The sequence below is a fragment of the Danio rerio genome, chromosome 8, assembly GCF_049306965.1.
Source record: "Danio rerio strain Tuebingen ecotype United States chromosome 8, GRCz12tu, whole genome shotgun sequence".
In the NCBI taxonomy this organism is placed as follows: domain Eukaryota; kingdom Metazoa; phylum Chordata; class Actinopteri; order Cypriniformes; family Danionidae; genus Danio; species Danio rerio.
In genome coordinates, this window is record NC_133183.1 from 54,899,931 (window position 1) to 54,919,784 (window position 19,854).

The window sequence follows — 19,854 nt, forward strand, 5'->3', positions numbered from 1 at the left end:
TGAACCTAAACGAGCACATGTCACTCCGCTATTAGTCCGTTAGCACTGGCTGCCAGTTGCTGCTCGCATCAAATTCAAAGCTCTGATGTTTGCCTACAAAGTGACTTCTGGCCTTGCTCCTTATCTGCTCTCACTTCTGCAGATCTATGTGCCCTCCAGAAACTTGCGTTCTGTGAATGAACGTCGCCTCGTGGTTCCATCCCAAAGAGGGAAGAAATCACTTTCGCGAACGCTCACGCTCAATCTGCCTAGTTAGTGGAATGAACTCCCTAACTGCATCAGAACAGCAGAGTCACTCGCTATTTTCAAGAAACGACTAAAACTCAACTATTTAGTCTCCACTTCACTTACTAATCTGCAATTACCTCTCTGGATATCACACTAACTGTACCCAAAAAAATAATAAAAATACTAATACTAATACTACTAATACTTTCCTTCTTAGACTTTACAGACCTGAAACTTGCCTATAGCACTTATTCATTGTTGCTCTTATAGTTGTGCAAATTGCTTCCTTGTCCTTATTTGTAAGTCGCTTTGGATAAAAGCGTCTGTTAAATGACTAAATGTAAATGTTTTTGAACATAATTCAAGGCCCAGAACTAAATAAATGGTTAGAATAGTCTATTTGACTCCACTATAATGTTATAAAGGAATACTTTTTTGTGTAATAAAACAAAAACACACCAAAAATAACAAATTAAATAAACAATTTCTTGTCTTTCATGTTGGTCTTTTACGTAGTTGATGTAGTAAACACAATGTTGTGACATTCAACCCAGAAGCGCTACACTGTGTTCATAGTTTAATAGTTTAATTAAGTCATTTTTATTTTTTTGCCAATAAAAAGTATTCTCCTACCTTCGTAACTTTTAGGTGGATCCACTGTAGTCAAATAGAGTGTTTTAACAATGTCTTATTTTCTGGACCTTAAATGTGTTATTTGGTAGGCTGTCAGGGACAGAACATTTTCAGATTTCAATAAAAAAATCAGTTTTCAAAGATGAACATAAGTAATGAACATCAGTACTTTAGTTAACTTAAAGTTAACAGATTATTCCAAGATTAAATGCTGTGAAAGTACTGTTCATTGTTTGTTTTTATAAGACACTGTACTATTGTACAGTGCTACAGAAGTACTTGGTTTTTACCATTTAATTTGCTTCTAAAATGCATTCAAAACAACCAAAAGTTGACAGTCAGATACATGAATGATTTTCACCTGCATATCCTCCATGTGCAACCGCTGAACATAAATATTTAATGGAGTATTTATGTTGTGTTCGAGAAGTGTCCCAGAGGCATTGCACATTATTGACAAGGCTGATGTAATTTTCCGGATGATGAAAAACTGTTGATTCATTACGTGAATCCACAAAGTCAAAGAGGACCTGAAAACCAAAAATATTTATTTAAAAGTTAATTTCACAGGTAGATATGCAATAAAACTCATTCTATATCAATACACAGAAATGCAATGCTGCCTCACTCCTTTTAGGCAAAAATACTTTAGTTACTGAATTGATAAATAATATTTCTCTGTAAGTAGGGAGTTACATTGCTTTTTTTTAAAAAACTAAATACACAGCTTTGTTGTTAGATGCTGAACAGACACAGATACACATCTCTCTGTCTTAATAATTCAAATAAATAATATAATTCATTCATTCATTACACGCAAAGTAACTACATGTTCTCACTCCTAACTTGTCCTATATTGGCGCTTGGCCAGGAACGCTCGGCGTCAGATTTTGCCGAACAGGGTACTACTTCAGCGTCATATTTAGACATTCAGGGATTCCCTATAGAATATACAGGAGCCTGAGGTGTTAAAATTTGACATGTTAGATATATTAAGAGCAGGTCATAACTACGATAAATAGGCATAAAAAAAGAACAGACTACAATAAATAAGTCATGGCAGGGCTAGTCAGTTGGTGGCCATCAGGACATATTTATCTAGCTCTTCTATGTCACGTTTGGCGGATTGAAACAGGAACAAAAGGGTGTAGGATCCAAGTGCAGTTTTAATGTTGAATATTGTGCAGTGACAGACAAAAAATACAAAAATCAAAGTGACAAAGTATCAACGGAGGAGGAGCAAGGGGAGGGATGGGAGGAGCAAGGGGAGGGATGGGAGGGTCAGACCAGGGAGGAACAGGAGACCAGGAAGGAACAGGAGTGAATGTCCAGGGTGGGTTCAGTGGGTCAGGTGCCCCAGCAGGAAACCAGGGTGTAGCCGGAGGGTCCGTCATAAGTAGTGGGGAGGACCACCAGGGAGGAGCGGGAGGGATGATCCAGCCAGTAGTCTGGGTGGCACCAGTAAAACCAGGAGCCAAACTGGAACCGGCACTGTACTGTGCTCTGGGGCTGGAGCCGACACTGGCGGGCGCTCAGGGGCTGGAGCCGTCACTGGCTCTGGGGCATGGGCAGTCCTCTTCCTACGCCTCCTCCGTCTGGTCATTTGAGTAAGAGAAAGGGTGTTGTCAGCAGAAGGAGTAGCATGTTCTGGGGCTGGAACCGACACTGGCGGGCATTGTGGGGCTGGAGCAGACACTGGGGTTTCACAAAGTTCTAGAAGTCTTGGTCTTCGAACAGCCCGACGCGGATAAGCCCACAGCTTCAATTTAGCCCTCCTCCTCCTCTCCATAGGTCGAACAGCTGGCCCCGAAAACAAACCTCGCTGTTGATTATCTCTCAGGCCTCCCTCCTGAGAGTTCCTCTCCTCCAGAGTAATAAAGAGAGGAGAGCCAGATATCAACAGCGCGTGCTCTATGAAACGATAGAGGTTCCAGTCCTCCTCATATGATGGCATTTAGGATCGGACTGGTTTTAAAAGTCCTCCTCGGAAAAACATCATTAAAAGTAAATCTGTAGGTGCTGTTCGGGGCCAGATCTAAAAACTCCTTAATATAACACTCTATAGAGTGGTTACCTTGTTTTAAAAGCATGATCTCGTCATCTGCTGGATCCATAATGACTGCGTCGTTCTGTCACGATTAGGGGTTGAAACGGGAACAAAAGGTGTAGGATCCAAATGCAGTCTTTATTAAGAGATTGTGCAGCAACAGAAAAACAAGGTGTCCGACGTTCAAAAAATAACAAAGTAACAAATAAACAACAAAAATGAAAAACTACGACTCAGGATCAGGAACAGGAGTAAGGCTAAGGAAATAACAAAATCGCTATACAAGACTTACTAGATACTGAAGACAGGAAAGACAATCAACGCAGTCACAAACAATGGTTGAATGGTAGTATAAATAGTCCAGCAAATCAACAGGGAACGGGAACAGCTATGAATGGCCAATCAGTTTAAGTGATACCGGGTGTATTGCAAGTGGAATGTATGGACTTGTAGTTCTTTCACCACTGTAGTTCGCTGGGAGTTGCTGGTGAACTACAGTGGCATCTGGTGGACACAGACAGTCATAACATTCTACTGATTTTTTTATTTTAAAAATCACTCGCTGTACCCCTCTAGCGTCATATTTAGATGTGCAGGGATTCCCTGTCGAATCTGTACAGGAGCCTGAGGCGTTGAAATTTGACGCGTTAGGTATATTAGGGGCGGGTCACAACTACGATAAATAGGCATAATAAAAGAACAGGCTACAATAAATAAGTTATGGCAGGGCTAGTGAGTTGGCAGCCATCAGATCATATTTATCTAGCTCTAATACTGATTTTTTTTTTGTAATTTAAAAAATTCCTCGCTGTCTAATATCAAAGTGCTGTCTGTGAAACTGCTTTCACAAACTTTAACGTTAACAAAGCTCCATGGCGTGAGCAACATCAGTAACTTATCCTAAGAACTTTAAGTGTTTCCTAGTTTTTATTGGTGGCTTGTTAATATAGATTAGCATACTGTATGTAATGTGCTGTGATTATGTTTGGTTAATCAATTATTTAATTACTCAGCGCAATGTGATTTATTAATAATAAGCATTATTATTTGTTTGTTTGTTTATTGGTTGGTTGATTGATTTATTATTTATATTGTATTTTTATTTATCTATTAATAAATCAATCAAACTGTGGTGCAGACGTCACTGCATGGCGCGATCCCAAGATCCATCGCGATTTTCCACTCAGTAAGTAGAATACTTAATTGATATGATGTAAACAATTATATACATTTTCGGTACAAAAACTGTTCAGTCTGGTCAAGGTAGTTGTTTCGTGATGGAGTAAATGACAGCAGACATTACAAAATATAATTAGCTGCAAAATTTGTAAGTTAGTATGCTAGCCCAGTTAGCTAATTAAATTTGAGTTTGTTTCAAGAGTTCACACTTAGGTATTGCTTGACAACTGTAAGCAGGTTTGGCATGCTGTCCCGGGAGAGAACCCTGTGCTCAGAGATAGTTGAGCCCAGGGCTCCCGCCAGGTCCATAGAGCATGTGAGGGGAGTACGAGATCAGGTGGTTCTCGAGAGCTCCCCTTTTTTGAAAGGAGGAAAGGGGGTGGATGGGAGTTTCTTCAGAAAACGAAGATAAGGGAGTAAATCTAGCTAAGCTACTTATAGTGAGTTAGGATAGATCTGATTGGCTAACTAATGAGTGTAGATAGGTGGCCAGCTGCAGTCAATTATATCACATGCTCCTCCCGAAATTAGTTAAAAAACTTCACTTCAAGAGTTCACACTTAGGTATTGCTTGACAATTGTAAGCAGGTTTGGCATGCTGTCCCGGGAGAGAACCCTGAGCTCGGAGATAGTTAAGCCCAGGGCTCCCGCCAGGTCCATAGAGCATGTGAGGGGAGTACGAGATCAGGTGGTTCTCGAGAGCTCCCCTTTTTTGTAAAGGAGGAAAGGGGGTGGATGGGGGTTTCTTCAGAAAACGAAGATAAGGGAGTAAATCTAGCTAAGCTACTTATAGTGAGTTAGGATAGATCTGATTGGCTAACTAATGAGTGTAGATAGGTGGCCAGCTGCAGTCAATTATATCACATGCTCCTCTCGAAATTAGTTAAAAAACTTCACTTCAAGAGTTCACACTTAGGTATTGCTTGACAATTGTAAGCAGGTTTGGCATGCTGTCCCGGGAGAGAACCCTGAGCTCGGAGATAGTTAAGCCCAGGGCTCCCGCCAGGTCCATAGAGCATGTGAGGGGAGTACAAGATCAGGTGGTTCTCGAGAGCTCCCCAAATGCATGAAGCTCAGGACAGCAGCCGTGTATTCGAAGAAACTCCCCAAAAGGCTTGAAATGCTATATCTGGCTGCTGGATATAGTTATTTGAAAAAGAAAAGGGGCTCCTTTGAAGCAAAGGGTGAAACAGGTTCCTGCGGTAACCCAAGCAGAGTTGGCGTGGGCTGTGAATACTCCTGCGGAAGTAGAGACTCGAGGAGACCCCTGCGGGGGTCAGAGCCATGGGGTGGACAGGAGTCCTACTGGAGTCTTTATAAGGGAACAGGAAGGAAGAACTCCGGCTGGAGAGGGGGGTGAAGGGGGGCAGGGCGGGCGGGGACTCCGAAGGAGTAATTTGCTCGAGGAACACTCCTTGCGGAGATAGAGCTTGGAGGTGGCAGCACTATATATAATTATATATTTATATGAAACATATAGATATATAAATATATAATGGGGTAATCTAGGGCCTTGGAGGGGCGTTTTTTACTGACTCTTGCGAGAGTCGAAGCTCTTGGCACTCCTGCTGGAGAGAGAGCTGTATGTGCTATCTCCAGCTGGAGTCGGGAAAAGGAAGGGTCGGTAAAGCCCCAGCTGGAGGGTGAATGGCAGTTGGGCGATGACCCCTGTGGGGGTCCGGTGCTCGGGCTCAACTCTGCAGGAGTTAGAGCTTGAAGGTGACAGCACTATATATAAATATATATTTATATGCGTGTGTGCATATATATGTGTATATATATATACATATATACATACACACACACACACACACATATATATACACACACACACACACACACACACACACACATATATATACACACACACACACACACACACATATATATATATATATATATATATATACACACACACACATATGGTTGGGTCGTATTCTCTCCCTGGACTAGGCCCGTTCCCTTGGCCGCTGGGATTACTGCGTCTGCTGGTGAGGGTCCTCTGAGCTTCCCTGAGATGGCTGTGGCTGAGTCGGATATAAGATTTGAAGGCGTCGGAAGACCTCCTTCCTAGTGTTTGTATGTGTTGTTGCGATAGCCCTTTGTGTGCTGCTGTGGCGGCGGCTCCAATTCTGAATGACTGACTGGAGTATGAATCTGGTGGGAAGCCTGAATGGTCTTATGACTTTAAGGTGTTTTTGAAACCAAAAACAAGTTACTGGGTGGTGTGTGTCGTCTATGAAAAGGGGGGCTAGGGGACTTGCGCTTAGTGTTTTCTTATAGTGTATGAAGCTAGGAGTAGTTAGAATGGGCTTGTGGAGGAGGGAATATTGAATATGAAGATGCAATGTCCTTTTCTGGATTGATCTATTTACTTTGCTTGATGAGGAAGGAAATTGTTTCTTGAAGGTGGGGTGGATAGTGGGATCGAAATTTGGTGTTACTGTAAATTCAGAACATCTGAGAAATCCGAAAAAGACGAGAATATACATTGCATCTAGAGTGTGGTCTGTATGAAAGGATAGGTAGCCTTTTCTGATTGTGCAAATGCATTTGGAGAGTATGTTGTGTGTGTGGTGGGCAATCTGGTATATAGGGGGGATTTCAGATTGCCCTTAATAAGGCTGGTTTGTGAATTAGCAATAGAATCAGAAATGGAGCCGTACATGAGTTTGTGGAACAATTTAATTCCACTTAAATAACTCTTGATAGAGTTGTCTTGAATGTGTTTGTAAGAATGCAAGTATGTGACATATAGACTGATTGTAAGCAGGGAAAACAGAAATGAAGTGTTGTGTGGGGAATGGAATGTGTGGATGTGTTGAGCAGTGAGAACTGATTAAGGTTTTCTGGGGTAACTTAAAATGTATATATGAATGTTGATGCAAATTGTGTATGCTGTGGTTATGGGATTATCGTCTTCAAAGGAGGGATGGGGTCGGCTGCGGCTCTGCTTCTGGTACGAGTTTCTGGAAATAAAGCAAAAAGAGAGTCAGCGATTTCCTTATGCAACTAGGAACATGTACGACAGTTATCCCCTACAAAGGAGGCAGCGTCTGTGTAAAAGGATATACTGAGGATAAAATTAGATAGCTAATAAATAAATGGGCTTCTATTCCAGCGCTTAAGAAAGGAAAGCATAAAGCAGGTTACATGCAGGTTTAAGCGCCGCCTGATGGTTACAAACCTTTATGAATTTTTTTCTTCTGTTAAACCAGGGGTCGCCAACATGGTGCCCGAGGATCTTGTGTGTTGCCAACAGGCCTGTTCTAAAAATAGCTCACCATAGTGCCACTTACTAGTAAGCTCCATCTAATATAGAAGTAATCATTTAAAAATGTAAATATTTGCATAGATATATAAAGTATTGCACATTGATATATTAAATACAGGGTAATTCCTACCATGTTAAATCTTTGTTGGTAACTTTGTGAGAATCATTAACATGATCAGTGTCTTCACATGGATAAATATTATTAATTATTACCAAAAACATAAAATTATAATTAAAAGTAAATTGAGCAAATTTGTTATTTGAGAAGTGTTTATCAAACTGGTAGCCCTCCACATTAATTAGTACCCAAGAAGTAGCTCTTCTTGGGTACTGGGAGGTTGGTGACTCCCGTGTTAAACGCTAAAGACAACATTTTTTGAAGAAAGCTGAAAACCTGTAACCATTGACTTCCATAGGAAGGAAAATAAATACTATGTAAGTCAATGCGGCTGTCTGCAGTGCCCAGCCACAATTCAGGACACTTCGTATTCTGCCGCCCCGTAGAGCGCTATTTGTACATTTAATTAGTTATTTTTAGATAACGTATGAATGCGTGTGTCTGGTGTGCATTAGCCTACTATCCCTTGTCATCAGGGGCGTAGCACCAAGTTCTGGGCCCTGTACCCTCTCAATGTCAGTGGGCCCCCTACACAATTTTTTTTTATTATTTGAATATAAACATGCACAAATAGTGTTTTGATCTATAATCAAATCAGATTATAATAATGACTGGTTCTTTCATTCACCACCAAATTGATGCATTTGGCCTACTTATGCTCAAATACCTTTAAACCGTAGGCTACAACGGGTTTGTGTACTGACATTTTAATCCATGATACTGATGCAAGTTTTGATTTAAAAACCTTTATTTTTGAACAGGAGAACACGAGACAACTGTACCCTCAGAAACAAATCAAATAAGCTAAGCCTGCCATAATACAAATCGTCAACTATCAAAAAATAAATAAAGGTCAAATGAGATGTAATCTACATCCCAGTAAATCCCCACTGACGAGTCTTTTTGTTTGCAAAATCAGTGACGAGATCTGTAAAGTGCAACTGTTTGGCCAATTGGCTTTCAATTGACAGAATGGCAAGGCTGTTTAGTCTATCCTGGCCCATTGTTGATCTCAGGTAGTTTTTTACCAGTTTTAACTTGCTGAAAGCCCGTTCACCTCCTTCCCTGTGACAGGAAGTGTGCAGAAAATCCTTGATGGCAGATGGCATTGAGGAGCTCAAGAGAGGACAGAGTTTTTGAATGTAGCATCATAAATGGTGCGGAAGTGTAGCACTTCATTTTCAAAGTTTTCTGAGAGATCCTTGTCATACATTTTTGCCAATGTCTGGCATGCTTCTTTTATCTGCTCTGCAGTCATATCTGTCAGCTTCAGAATAGGTGCAAATGTTTTACATATCTTCGCTGTGGTCTGAAATCTGGCACTCAATGCACTGATGATGCTATCCATTGCAACAAAAATATTTTGTTCCTGAATGCATTTTCTGCACTGTCTTCAGTAGTTGCACCTTCTTGTGTCATCTCATCAGGCATGCGTTTCCTTTAGCGCTTCCGTCTCTCTTCAGTCCGAAAATGGTTAGGGACATCCGTTGTAAATGAAGAGTTACATCTAAAAGCCTCTCTAAGATCTTGGTATGCTTCTGTCTGAAACTGTTTTTGAAGGTGCCCATCAACTCCTGTAGCTACCAATGAGTGCTGAAGGCTTTTCTATTTTACATAGCACTGCTTATGGGGAGTGTGTGTCTCATGTTCAGGGAACTTTCTATACATTTTTTGCCATTTGATGTCTGCCAACTTAAGTCCATCCTTGCTGTTCAGTGCACTTTTAGATGGCCTAGTCTGCTCATGTGAGAACAGAAGGCATGGGATACAGAACAGAGCATTTGCACTGTCACTGTGAATTAGCCAGTCCCTCCAAATCTTCTCCCGCCCATTGGCTAATTTAACATATTGAAGATAATTAGGGAATGCTTTGCCGTCCTTGTCTTTGGGTGCCACTTTGGTCAGGTCTCTACTTTGACTAGCCAGTCTGCAAACTAGAGTATCTCTCTGCTGAGCAGTTAGCTTCTCTGGCCACAGTCCTGGGTCCTCTGACAACTCCTCTTTATTTCCCTCACTTTGCCCTTCCTTTTTCTCTCTCTCCCCAGCCTCCTCACTACTCTCAAACACATCTACAAGCATGAAATATACATTATTTATGTTAGCCTCAACCTTATTGTAGTCTCACATGTAATAATTAATCTTAATTGATAATAGTACTATAATAGTAGTAGTATGATAATAGACTGCTGCTCATTTCAGTTGAAACTGCTACAGCACATGATTGCTGGTAATAACTTAAAGTTGCCTCTATGAGCTCACCTTCTCTCACATAATCAGAATTGCACCCTGCCTTGTCTTCTGCATCTAATACAGATCTCTCTACATCAACAAACACAAAAAATAGGTATTAGCCTCTTAACAAACAAAAAACCAACCTACTGGTAAAGCAAGCTGCCTTTGTATTCCGAGAGCCATTTCAGTGCAAGATAAAGTGCAACAAATTTGAAAACTTTCCACAAATATTATGGGAATTAAAGGAAATTAATGAAGATTAACTGGAATTTGGGGATAATTTCAACAAACTTTATCATATCCAAACATAAATATAAAAAATTAGTTTTTTAAAAATAGTAAAACAATGTAAACAACATGATATTTTATCAGATTTGTTTTAGAGTAGAACTTTAAAACTTTAACTCTTGTACTGAACCATCAATTCTTCCACTGAATAACAAAAACATGAATGTTGAGTAAAATATTCCTCATTACACTTTATGAAGTTGGCAAGCTCAAGTGTGTCCTCAGTACTCCAGGGTTGAAGAAATCCTCAGTGCATGTGATGGAGGAATGCACAGTGCATGTAGGGGGTGTGGCCTCAGTAGCCCTGCAGTGGTCATGTGATTTAATAGCAGACATATTTAAGTGTGCTGCATTAAATCTGCTTGTTTTAGCCAAGATTATGCTACAATAGATATTTAAGTTCCCTGTTAAGGGAATAACCTTTCAGTTCTGTAAATCCCCATTAATTCCCTTATATTCTTGTTAACCCCCATGGAAATTTTCCAAATTTGAAAATTCCCAGAATTTTGCAACCCTATTCATTGGCTTTGATAGCATCATGAATTTATTAAGAATTGACTATAGCTTCTAAGCACAGCATTGTGCTGCAATGCTAGGGCTTTTCACCAAACAAAAATGATAATTTGCTTTATTGCTCAAATCAATATTACCTGTGTGCACTTGAGAACACAGTGATATTGGTAGGCACATTTACATGTGCAGAAATATAGGCGGATAATTTATTAAGGAGTTTGAGAATATAGCAAACATTAAGCAATAGAAGGGCTAGTAACTTTACATTGTGGTGACACTTTTTTCACCACTCCACTCTCTCAGTATACGTTCTCATTCCCACGGAGTCAGCTTTGCTGTCTTTAGTAGGCAATAGCACTTAGCACACACATTGAATCAAAAGGCTTACTTATTTAAGGTAAACAACGGGGGAGCTCGCCCTTTCAGCAATGATCTCACCTTGTCTTTCCTCATTTCTGCTCTCAGTCTCAGCCTCATCCCCAGAAGAGCAGCCAGGACTGGCCAGTGCTGCTACTGCTGGTGTGTCGGAACCACTGGTTGTTTCTGAAACTGGTTAATGTTGGCAACCTGACATTAGCTAACCTGGCCCATAATTTACTTACAGCAACAAGCAGCCTGGTTGACAAACTAAGCTAAAGATTTAACGTTAGCATACATACATTACAGGGCTCGAAATTAACTTTTTTTACTTGGTAGCACTGGTGCTCCCAACTTCAAGAAGTTAGGATCATCCCAAAAAATTTAGGAGCACCTATTTTCTTTTTAGTTATGCGCCGATCTTGATTCTTAATGGCCGATTTTGATTAGCACACGTACATCTCGGAGATGTCTATTTGACGTCTGCATTTACATCTGCAAGACATCTACAAGACGTTTCCTATCAGATGTGCAATAGACTTTTATTAGACATCTTTAAGATGTTTGCGATTCAGAATGTGTGTAAAACTGACATCATACAGACAACTGCCAGACGTTTGTATACAGCAGGTGCTTTCCAGATCAAGAGATCTTTAATAGTCATCTTGCAGACGTATACAGACACAAAATATCTAATACAATGGCATTTCAACCTTTATATCATTAAAAGGGATAAATCAAGTATATAATTTCGTATATTAGTATTACTTAATTGTTTAGATTTTTAAAAGGCACATTAACTTCTTTTTAACACTTACACTTGGATCGATAATTGCAATAATTTGACCATAAACAGCTGAAAAAATTTATTGGACCACGCCCATGCTTGTCGGCGCCTCCGGTGCACGACGCCCTTCAGGCCGAGTTTGTTGCATTATAGTGCACTGGACAAGTCTGAACATGCACGGCAAGCAGGTCTGTACAATTACTTAATTTATCGGCTTAAAGATATCGGCCTAATTTAGACATCGGATCGATAACAATAATCCCAAAAATAGCATTTATCGGCCGATAACGATATGGCTGCTGATATATTTTGCATGAATATATTAATTTCAGAACAGCATGGGGGCTAAGTGTTTAGCACTGTCGCCTCACAGCAAGAAGGTCACTGGTTGGAGTCCCGGCTGGTCCAGTTGACATTTCTGTGTGGAGTTTGCAGGTTCTACTCGTGTTGGCATGGGTTTCCTCCATGTGCTCCTGTTTCTCCCACAGTCCAAACACATGCGCTATAGGGTAATTGATCAACTAAACTGGCTGTAGTGTAAGAGTGTGTGTGTGTAAACGGAACAGTTGGCGGTTCATTCCACTGTGGCGACCTCTGAAATAGAGACTAAGTTGAAGGAAAATGAATTAAAATTTATTTAGTTAGAATGAAACTCTACAGATGGTATTGTACACAAAAAATATGTTTTATAAAATTATCTGTTGTATGTTGTCTTAGACCCGACTCATAGCTAAGAATTAAGTTCATTAAGTCAAAACTCCCTGACTTATACCTCATTTCTGCTTTATACAAAAAAATCTATCAGGAGCTATGCTTAGTCAAAATAAGATCATAATCATATTTTTTAGATTTGGTTTTGACGACTTCCAAAACTCACCGACAACTGTACATAAAAGGCTGTTACCCCTTCTGAAATGTGAATCTATTAACTTAAATTGCTAATTTTTTAATTCCAGCATTATGAAAGTGAACCAATGGGAGTAAACCCTACCCTTATAGAAGATTACAGAATTATTCTTTTTACATTTATTTGTAAACCTAGTACGTTTTAAAATGCGTTTTACTTGTTGTTTTTGTTTTATCCATCAAAACAATCATTCTAAACACATGCATGTTCAAAACCAGGATTTAAATACCCAATGGCACTCAATCAAACATATCTACAATGATAAGGAACATGGTTACTTATTAAGTTATTAATGCACAGCAATACCACATGAAGGACAGACTTTGAATCAACAGTGTGAGGAGAGCTCCATTATAGTCAAGTGGTGCTCGCTGCAGAGCCATTTCAGGAGAGGTGAGCTCCAGAGAGGGGGAGCTTAAGCTTGAGCTCCACCTTTTTTGCACTTCTTCTACGAGTGATGTCACTGGGGGTAGGGTTAGGGGTGGGGTTGGTGTACGCATTAAAACAGCTTACAGGAGGAGGAGCGACAGCTCATGCTCCCCCTCTCTGGAGCTCACCTCTCCTCAAATGGCTCTGCAGCGAGCACCCTCTCATTATAGTGCACTGGACAAGTCTGAACATGTTCCGCCCATGCATGCACGGCAAGCAGGTCTGTACAATTACTTAATTTATCGGCTTAAAGATATCGGCCTAATTTAGACATCGGATCGATAACGATAATCCCAAAAATAACATTTATCGGTCAATAACTATATGGCTGCTGATATATTTTGCATGAATATATTAATTACAGAACAGCATGGGGGCTAAGTGTTTAGCACTGTTGCCTCACAGCAAGAAGGTCATTGGTTGGAGTCCCGGCTGGTCCAGTTGACATTTCTGTGTTGAGTTTGCAGGTTCTACTCGTGCTGGCATGAGTTTCCTCCGGGTGCTCCTGTTTCTCCCACAGTCCAAACACATGCGCTATAGGGTAATTGATCAACTAAACTGGCTGTAGTGTAAGAGTGTGTGTGTAAACGGAACAGTTGGCGGTTCATTCCACTGTGGCGACCTCTGAAATAGAGACTAAGCTGAAGGAAAATGAATTAAAATTTATTTCATTAGAATGAAACTCTATAGATGGTATAGTACACAAAAAATATGTTTTTTAAAATTATCTGTTGCATGTTGTCTTAGACCCGACTCATAGCTAAGAATTAGGTTCATTAAGTCAAAACTCCCTGACTTATACCTCCTTTCTGCTTTATACAAAAAAATCTATCAGGAGCTATGCTTAGTCAAAATAAGATCATAATCATATTATTTAGCTTTGGTTTTGACGACTTCCAAAACTCACTGCGTGCCGACAACTGTGCATAAAAGGCTGTTACCCCTGACATAAAATGCACCCCTTCTGAAATGTGAATCTATTAACTTAAATTGCTAATTTTTTAATACCAGCATTATGAAAGTGAAACAATGGGAGTAAACCCTACCCTTACAGAAGATTACAGAATTATTCTTTTTACATTTATTTGTAAACCTAGTACGTTTTAAAATGCGTTTCACTTGTTGTTTTTGCTTTATCCATCAAAATAATCATTCTAATCATTGTAAACACATGCATGTTCAAAACCAGGATTTAAATACACAATGCCACTCAAATAAACATATCTACAATGATAAGGAACATGGTTATTTACTGAGTTATCAATGCACAGCAATACCACATGAAGAAAGGACGGACTTTGAAGTAATAATCAGTGTGAGGAGAGCTCCATTATAGTGCACTGGAGAAGTCTGAACATGTTCCGCCCACGCTCGCACGGCAAGCAGGTCTCTACAATTACTTAATTTATCAGCTTAAAGATATCGGCCTAATTTAGACATCGGATCGATAACGATAATCCCAAAAATAGCATTTATCGGCCGATATAGATATGGCTGCTGATATATCGTGCATCCCATATATATATATATATATATATATATATATATATATATGAAGTAAAAAAATTTATTCAAAAGTGTTATTTAAAGTGTAACTGTAAGCACATGTTTGTCACATATGATGATATGTACCAGTGTGATGAAGCCTTTATACGTTTATTTAAGGAAGACTATCTTTATCTTTAACTTGTGTTAAAGAGAAACAATAAGTTGTGTTCTCTGACACATAACGAGTCAGTCATGTTGGCAATGTTAGAAACTGAAAGAGTACTTCTGGCCTTATCTGAAATTGAACTTTGATCATATAAAATAAAATCAGTGGTAATGCTTTATCTCAAATAATCTTTACAAAACAGACTAAGGCTCATTTTCTTGCACTGCACCCCGTTAAATTACCTTAAAATAAAATTGCTTAATACAGTATTTATGTGACAAATATTTCAGTGGGTCTAACTAATGTGTAGTAAATGCTTTTGTTCATTTCAGATGCGGAAACTTGAGGCAATGGGTTACAAGCCCATTTTATTCATAGTAAAACAAGAAGACAGAACAATCAAATAAGATGGGTTTCATAAACCATCTGCACCCAACTCCTATCACAAGAAAATTTCTGGAGAAGATGCAAAGGGCTTACGAATTTATCTCGACTAAAGGTAAGAGCAAGATTTTTGTTCAAAAATATATATTTTTATTTATGTAAATGTACAATGACATCCACATTGCAGAGCAGCACAACAGCCCCAGTCAGGAGCAGAGCAACAGTTCCATTGTGGAGCAGTCAGAGAGCCTCACCGTGAAGCATCCGGAGAGCCTCATCGTAAAACATCAGGAGAGCCACACTGTGGAGCAGCCAGAGAGACACACCGTGGAGCAGCCAGAGTGCGACAATACGGAGCATCTGGAGAGCCTCACTGTGGAGCAGCCAGAGAGCCACAATACGGAGCATCTGGAGAGCCTCACTGTGGAGCTGCCAAAGAGCTACACTGTGGAGCATCCAGAGAGCCTCACTGTGGAGTGGCTGGAGAGGCACACCATGGAGCATCCAAAGAGCCTCACTGAGGAGCAGCCGGAGAGCCACACCGTTGAGCATTGGGAGAGCCACACCGTGGAGCATTGGGAGAGCCACACCGTGGAGCATCTGGACAGCCTCACTGTGGAGCAGCCAAAGAGCCACACCGTGGAGCATACGGAGAGCCTCACTGTGGAGCAGCCGGAGAGCCACACCATTGAGCATCAGGAGAGTCACTGTGAAGCAGCCGGAGAGCCACACTGTGAAGCAGCCGGAGAGCCACACCGTGGAGCAGCCGGAGAGCCACACCGTGGAGCATCCGGAGAGCCTCACCATGGAGTAGTCAGACAGAAAGGAGTCTGAGACTTTATTTATACTCAACCTGGTTCCTCTCTCTTCCCCACGCTCTCCAACTTCTCTCTCTCTCCTTCCTCCTCTACTGTTATGCTTCCTTCATACTCTTCTCATCCTCCACTGCCATGCTCTAAGACACAGGAAAAAGGACGACACCAGCCCCTTTTGCCACCTCTGTCTCTTCTCTATTATGACCGTTGATCTCTCCCTTCCAGTCTTGTCCTCTACCTGCTGCTTCTTCCATCTCCCAGTCCTTGAGTCAGGAGGATCCATATGTGAAGAAGAGAAGAAAAGGTACGTTTTGTTTTTCTTTAATCAAAAAAAAAAAAAACTTATTCCACACTGTTTTTGATCTCAGATAAAGTTGACTTCAGGCAAATTAGATTTATCTGGGTAATCAGATCATTGCCAATAAACAGTAAGTTGTTCTTAACTTGTTTAACTGTGTTTAAGTGGCCATTGTCCAAGGGCTGTGGTAATGTCACTATTTCAAAGGGGTCATCATTTTTCATGTTGTTTGAACATTAATGTGTGTTGCAGTTTGTGAACACAATCGTCCTCAAATGAAAATCCACCCAGCTGTATTTTTATAATATTTAAAAGTAATATCTGACTCCAATCATATGCGTCTATGTTCATGTGAATTTTTCCTGATACAGCTTCACACACAGTAAAAGTATTGGATTTTTTATGCATCTTTGCAAACGTCCTTTTCTAATAATGTGCTCGTTGGCAAATTTCATCACTAAATGTGACTAAACACAGCTAAAGTTAACATTGGGACTCATTATACCAGGCAGTGTGGGCGGGGCAAGCACAGCTCATTTACATTTACAGGGACCTTGCAGTAAAATGAGTTGGTATTTTGCTGAGCTGATTTTAACTTGGTAAAAAAAAATATAATTTTTTTTACACTACTATTGAGAATTTTTAAACAAAATAGACTATAAACTTTTAATTAAAACCTTAAAGAAGAAACATATGAACTTGTGGAAAATGGGCATGTGATGACCCCTTTAAGCTAGGAGGGCTTTTGGAAACCCAGCACAGTATATTTTGCTTGATTGACAATAAACAGGGACAAAGTGGAACCACAGTTCACCTCACAAGTAAAATGATAACTATTAACTGGAGATTCAACAACAAAGCTTGACATTTGTTGCTTAATAATCTTTCGTTGTCTTTTAATAATTTAGGTTGCCGAAAATGTAGGCAGAAGACCTTCCTTTTTGATAAAATAACAAGGGAAAGAATGAATGAGGTAAGAACATGCAATGAGGGGTTGGTCCACTGGTCGCCTTGCACTGTGTGACAAGTCATGTTTTATTACTATTCAATTTTATTGGAATGGCCTCATATTTTTCCTTAGGGGAAAGGCCTCATCTGCCACAAAGACATAGGAATGGGGTCCTCTGGGGTCAGCTCCTGGGAGATGTAAGAATGGATTTTAACCACAGCAGATCGAACTGTATTTCTGCCAAGTGACTTAAAAGTTATCAGCATGATGGTAAAAACTACATTTCTAGTCAAACCATTCTTCTGTAATCTTATACCAAAAACGAAAATAAGGACCGTATTAATAGCTAATAATGTGGGAGAGCGTTGTTATTATGTGATTGTATTTTGTTGTATTGCAATATGGATGTCACGAGTCAGGTTTGATCCAATCTTCTGTGTTGTTAACTTCAGCTGTTTCCCCTTTCAATCAGTGCTGGCGTGCATGCATTACTCACCTGTTTCCATTTAAGTCTATTTGTCTCTTCATATATACCTGCCCCTTCTTGTTACTCTTTGTTGGATTATTGTGTTCATTAAAGCCTACAGACCAACTCTCCCTCTCTAGTGAACCTGACTTTTCCATCTAATAGTTCAGTCCTGTTACTTTGATCTACAACTTATCGCCTTTGCTTATCTGTGATCTGTGCAGTATCGTCGCTGTTGATTCCCAACTCCTCACCTGCACTCACCAGCTACAGCCTTTGCTCCGTTCGAAAGGAACCGAGGCGGATCACCAGTCTGTGTTCTCCCACGGGTGGTCGAGGAACGGCGGCTGCCTTAGTTCATCCTTATTCCAAATAAAACACCCTTTTTTGAACTGAATTCTCTGTTTTCTGTTCGAGTCTGACAATGGAGCAATTGGGTGTTATTGTCAAATCAAAAGTAGTTCACAAATACTTGAAAATGAGATGATTTAATGACAACAATTATCTGTGCTTTCAACTGAATTAGTTACAAATGACTATAAATTGATAAAATATGAAATGATAAAAACATATGATAATAATTGTACCCAGCATAAATGTAAAAAAGTTACAAGAGGTAGAAGGAGAGACAGGGGGAGGCAGAGACAAAGAGAGTAAGTAGGCCTCAAAGAGGCAGAGAAGATAGACTCCAGATCAGAAGAGGGTGAGGAGGCATATGAAGGATGCCCCCACGGAGTCCTTGGCCAAAGGCTGAGTTGGCCAGAATCCCACCATCACTCATCACTAGGGATGTAACGGTATTGTAAATACCGTCATACCGCAATATTAAATTTTTTCGATATTACCGAAGTCGCATGACTCGGTAAAACTATAGGTCTTCTGTGAAAATTTGCTCAGGCGAATGAAGCGAACGGGAGGTAGCTGGAACTTCATTTCCCATCAGCCCCGGCGTGGCCATAATCCTTTGCGGTCTGTTGTCGCTACAGATCCAGTAATGCGGAAATGGAGTGTGCTGCTAGTAGCGGAGATGAAAAAAAGATGGAAATGATCGAACCTAAAGCGGGTGTTGTCGCCGCGCGCGTGCTGAATAGCGGTGCTGTCGCGCGCGTTCTGATCAGCTGTGTTGTGGCGCGCGTATTGTAAAGCGCCGAGGGGGGGTTGAGCGCGCATACTCAAGAGAGGTGTTATCGCGCGCCTACTGAAGGGCTGGACTGGACGGAGGTTGTGTCGCGTCGCGGGGGCACTTTTGATCGTTTTGGAAGGGCATTTTCTATCCAAGACTAAAAAGGGCATGTGCACTGCACAGGTTGAGCCCTATGTGTGCACGTGCCTGCAAGTTGGGGAATACGACTAATAACAGTCATGGGGACTGCAGAAACACAGCACACTGTTCAGATTGATGCAGACATTGACTTGTACCACAAAGAGATCTCTATCTCACTCATGGTTTGTCCTCTCAAGTGGGGGAAAGACAATGCACAACGTTACCCCACTGCTGTCAACATGGGCCAAGTCATATCTCTCTTGTCCCAGAATCCTCAGTCCCAAATGAGAGGGGTTTTTTCTGTTGCAGGGGACATTGTAAATACTCAGAGATACCAGCTTTTACCAGATTATAGTTATATGATAATTTTCCTTTAAACCCATCTCTATCTAAGTGAGTGATTAAATGTTAAATGTGATGAGTTTTTAACAATACTAAATTGAAACTTTATTTTTTTACATGGTTTAATAATTTTTTGTTATTAAAATTGAAGTTCCTGTTTCAAAGCTAACAGATAGATGGCTAATTTGTATGTCATTGACACTTTTGGCACTTTTTTGGAGTATTTTCAAAAGTTTTTTTTTTCCTGTAAATGATTCAATAAATACCGTACCGTGACATTCATACCGAGGTATTACCGTACCGTGAAATTCTGATACCGTTACATCCCTACTCATCACACCATCAAAGTACTAAGTAAAAAGTTCCTTTGTAGTTGTGGAACTGGGAACTGGGGTTGGATGGTGTCTTTGTTTTTATAATCTTGGTGATCCTTAATGGTGTGTGTGGAACTGAAAGTTTTGTCAGTCTTTATCTGAAATCTCTATTTCCTCGCTTTACTATTTCTCTTTGTTGTTACATGCTCAAAAAACCGTATAGCCTATCTCCACGTGGTTTATCTTTGTTCTATGTATGTTTGTGCGTTTTGTTCGTTGTTTTTCTGACTAGTCAATAAATCTCATTATAATCAAATGAATTGTATTGTTTGCCTCACAGAAAAAGTCACTGAAAGACAGATTCCCCTGCCTAGCT

At 40.3% G+C, this 19,854-nt stretch overlaps 2 protein-coding genes across 7 annotated transcripts in view; both read left to right on the forward strand.

Annotated features, from left to right (window-relative positions):
- Positions 1-19,792, forward strand: part of LOC141375917 (uncharacterized) — a 40,285-nt gene extending 20,493 nt beyond the window's left edge. The window contains exons 1-7 of one of the 6 annotated variants that reach the window (XM_073911131.1): positions 13,092-13,212; positions 13,460-13,533; positions 14,979-15,145; positions 15,218-16,149; positions 17,052-17,116; positions 17,225-17,362; positions 17,783-17,951. In XM_073911131.1, the coding sequence (XP_073767232.1) occupies positions 15,055-15,145; positions 15,218-15,864 (738 nt within the window). In that variant the 5' untranslated portion in view covers positions 13,092-13,212; positions 13,460-13,533; positions 14,979-15,054 and the 3' untranslated portion in view covers positions 15,865-16,149; positions 17,052-17,116; positions 17,225-17,362; positions 17,783-17,951. Of the gene's footprint in view, positions 1-13,091; positions 13,213-13,459; positions 13,534-13,750; positions 14,379-14,978; positions 15,146-15,217; positions 16,150-17,051 lie in introns of those variants that run through there. The other 5 variants (XM_073911129.1, XM_073911132.1, XM_073911130.1 and 2 more) reach the window with 5 other exon arrangements.
- The window catches only part of grk5l (G protein-coupled receptor kinase 5 like), an 821,722-nt gene that overhangs the window by 586,252 nt on the left and 215,616 nt on the right, over positions 1-19,854 (forward strand). The window lies entirely within an intron of this gene.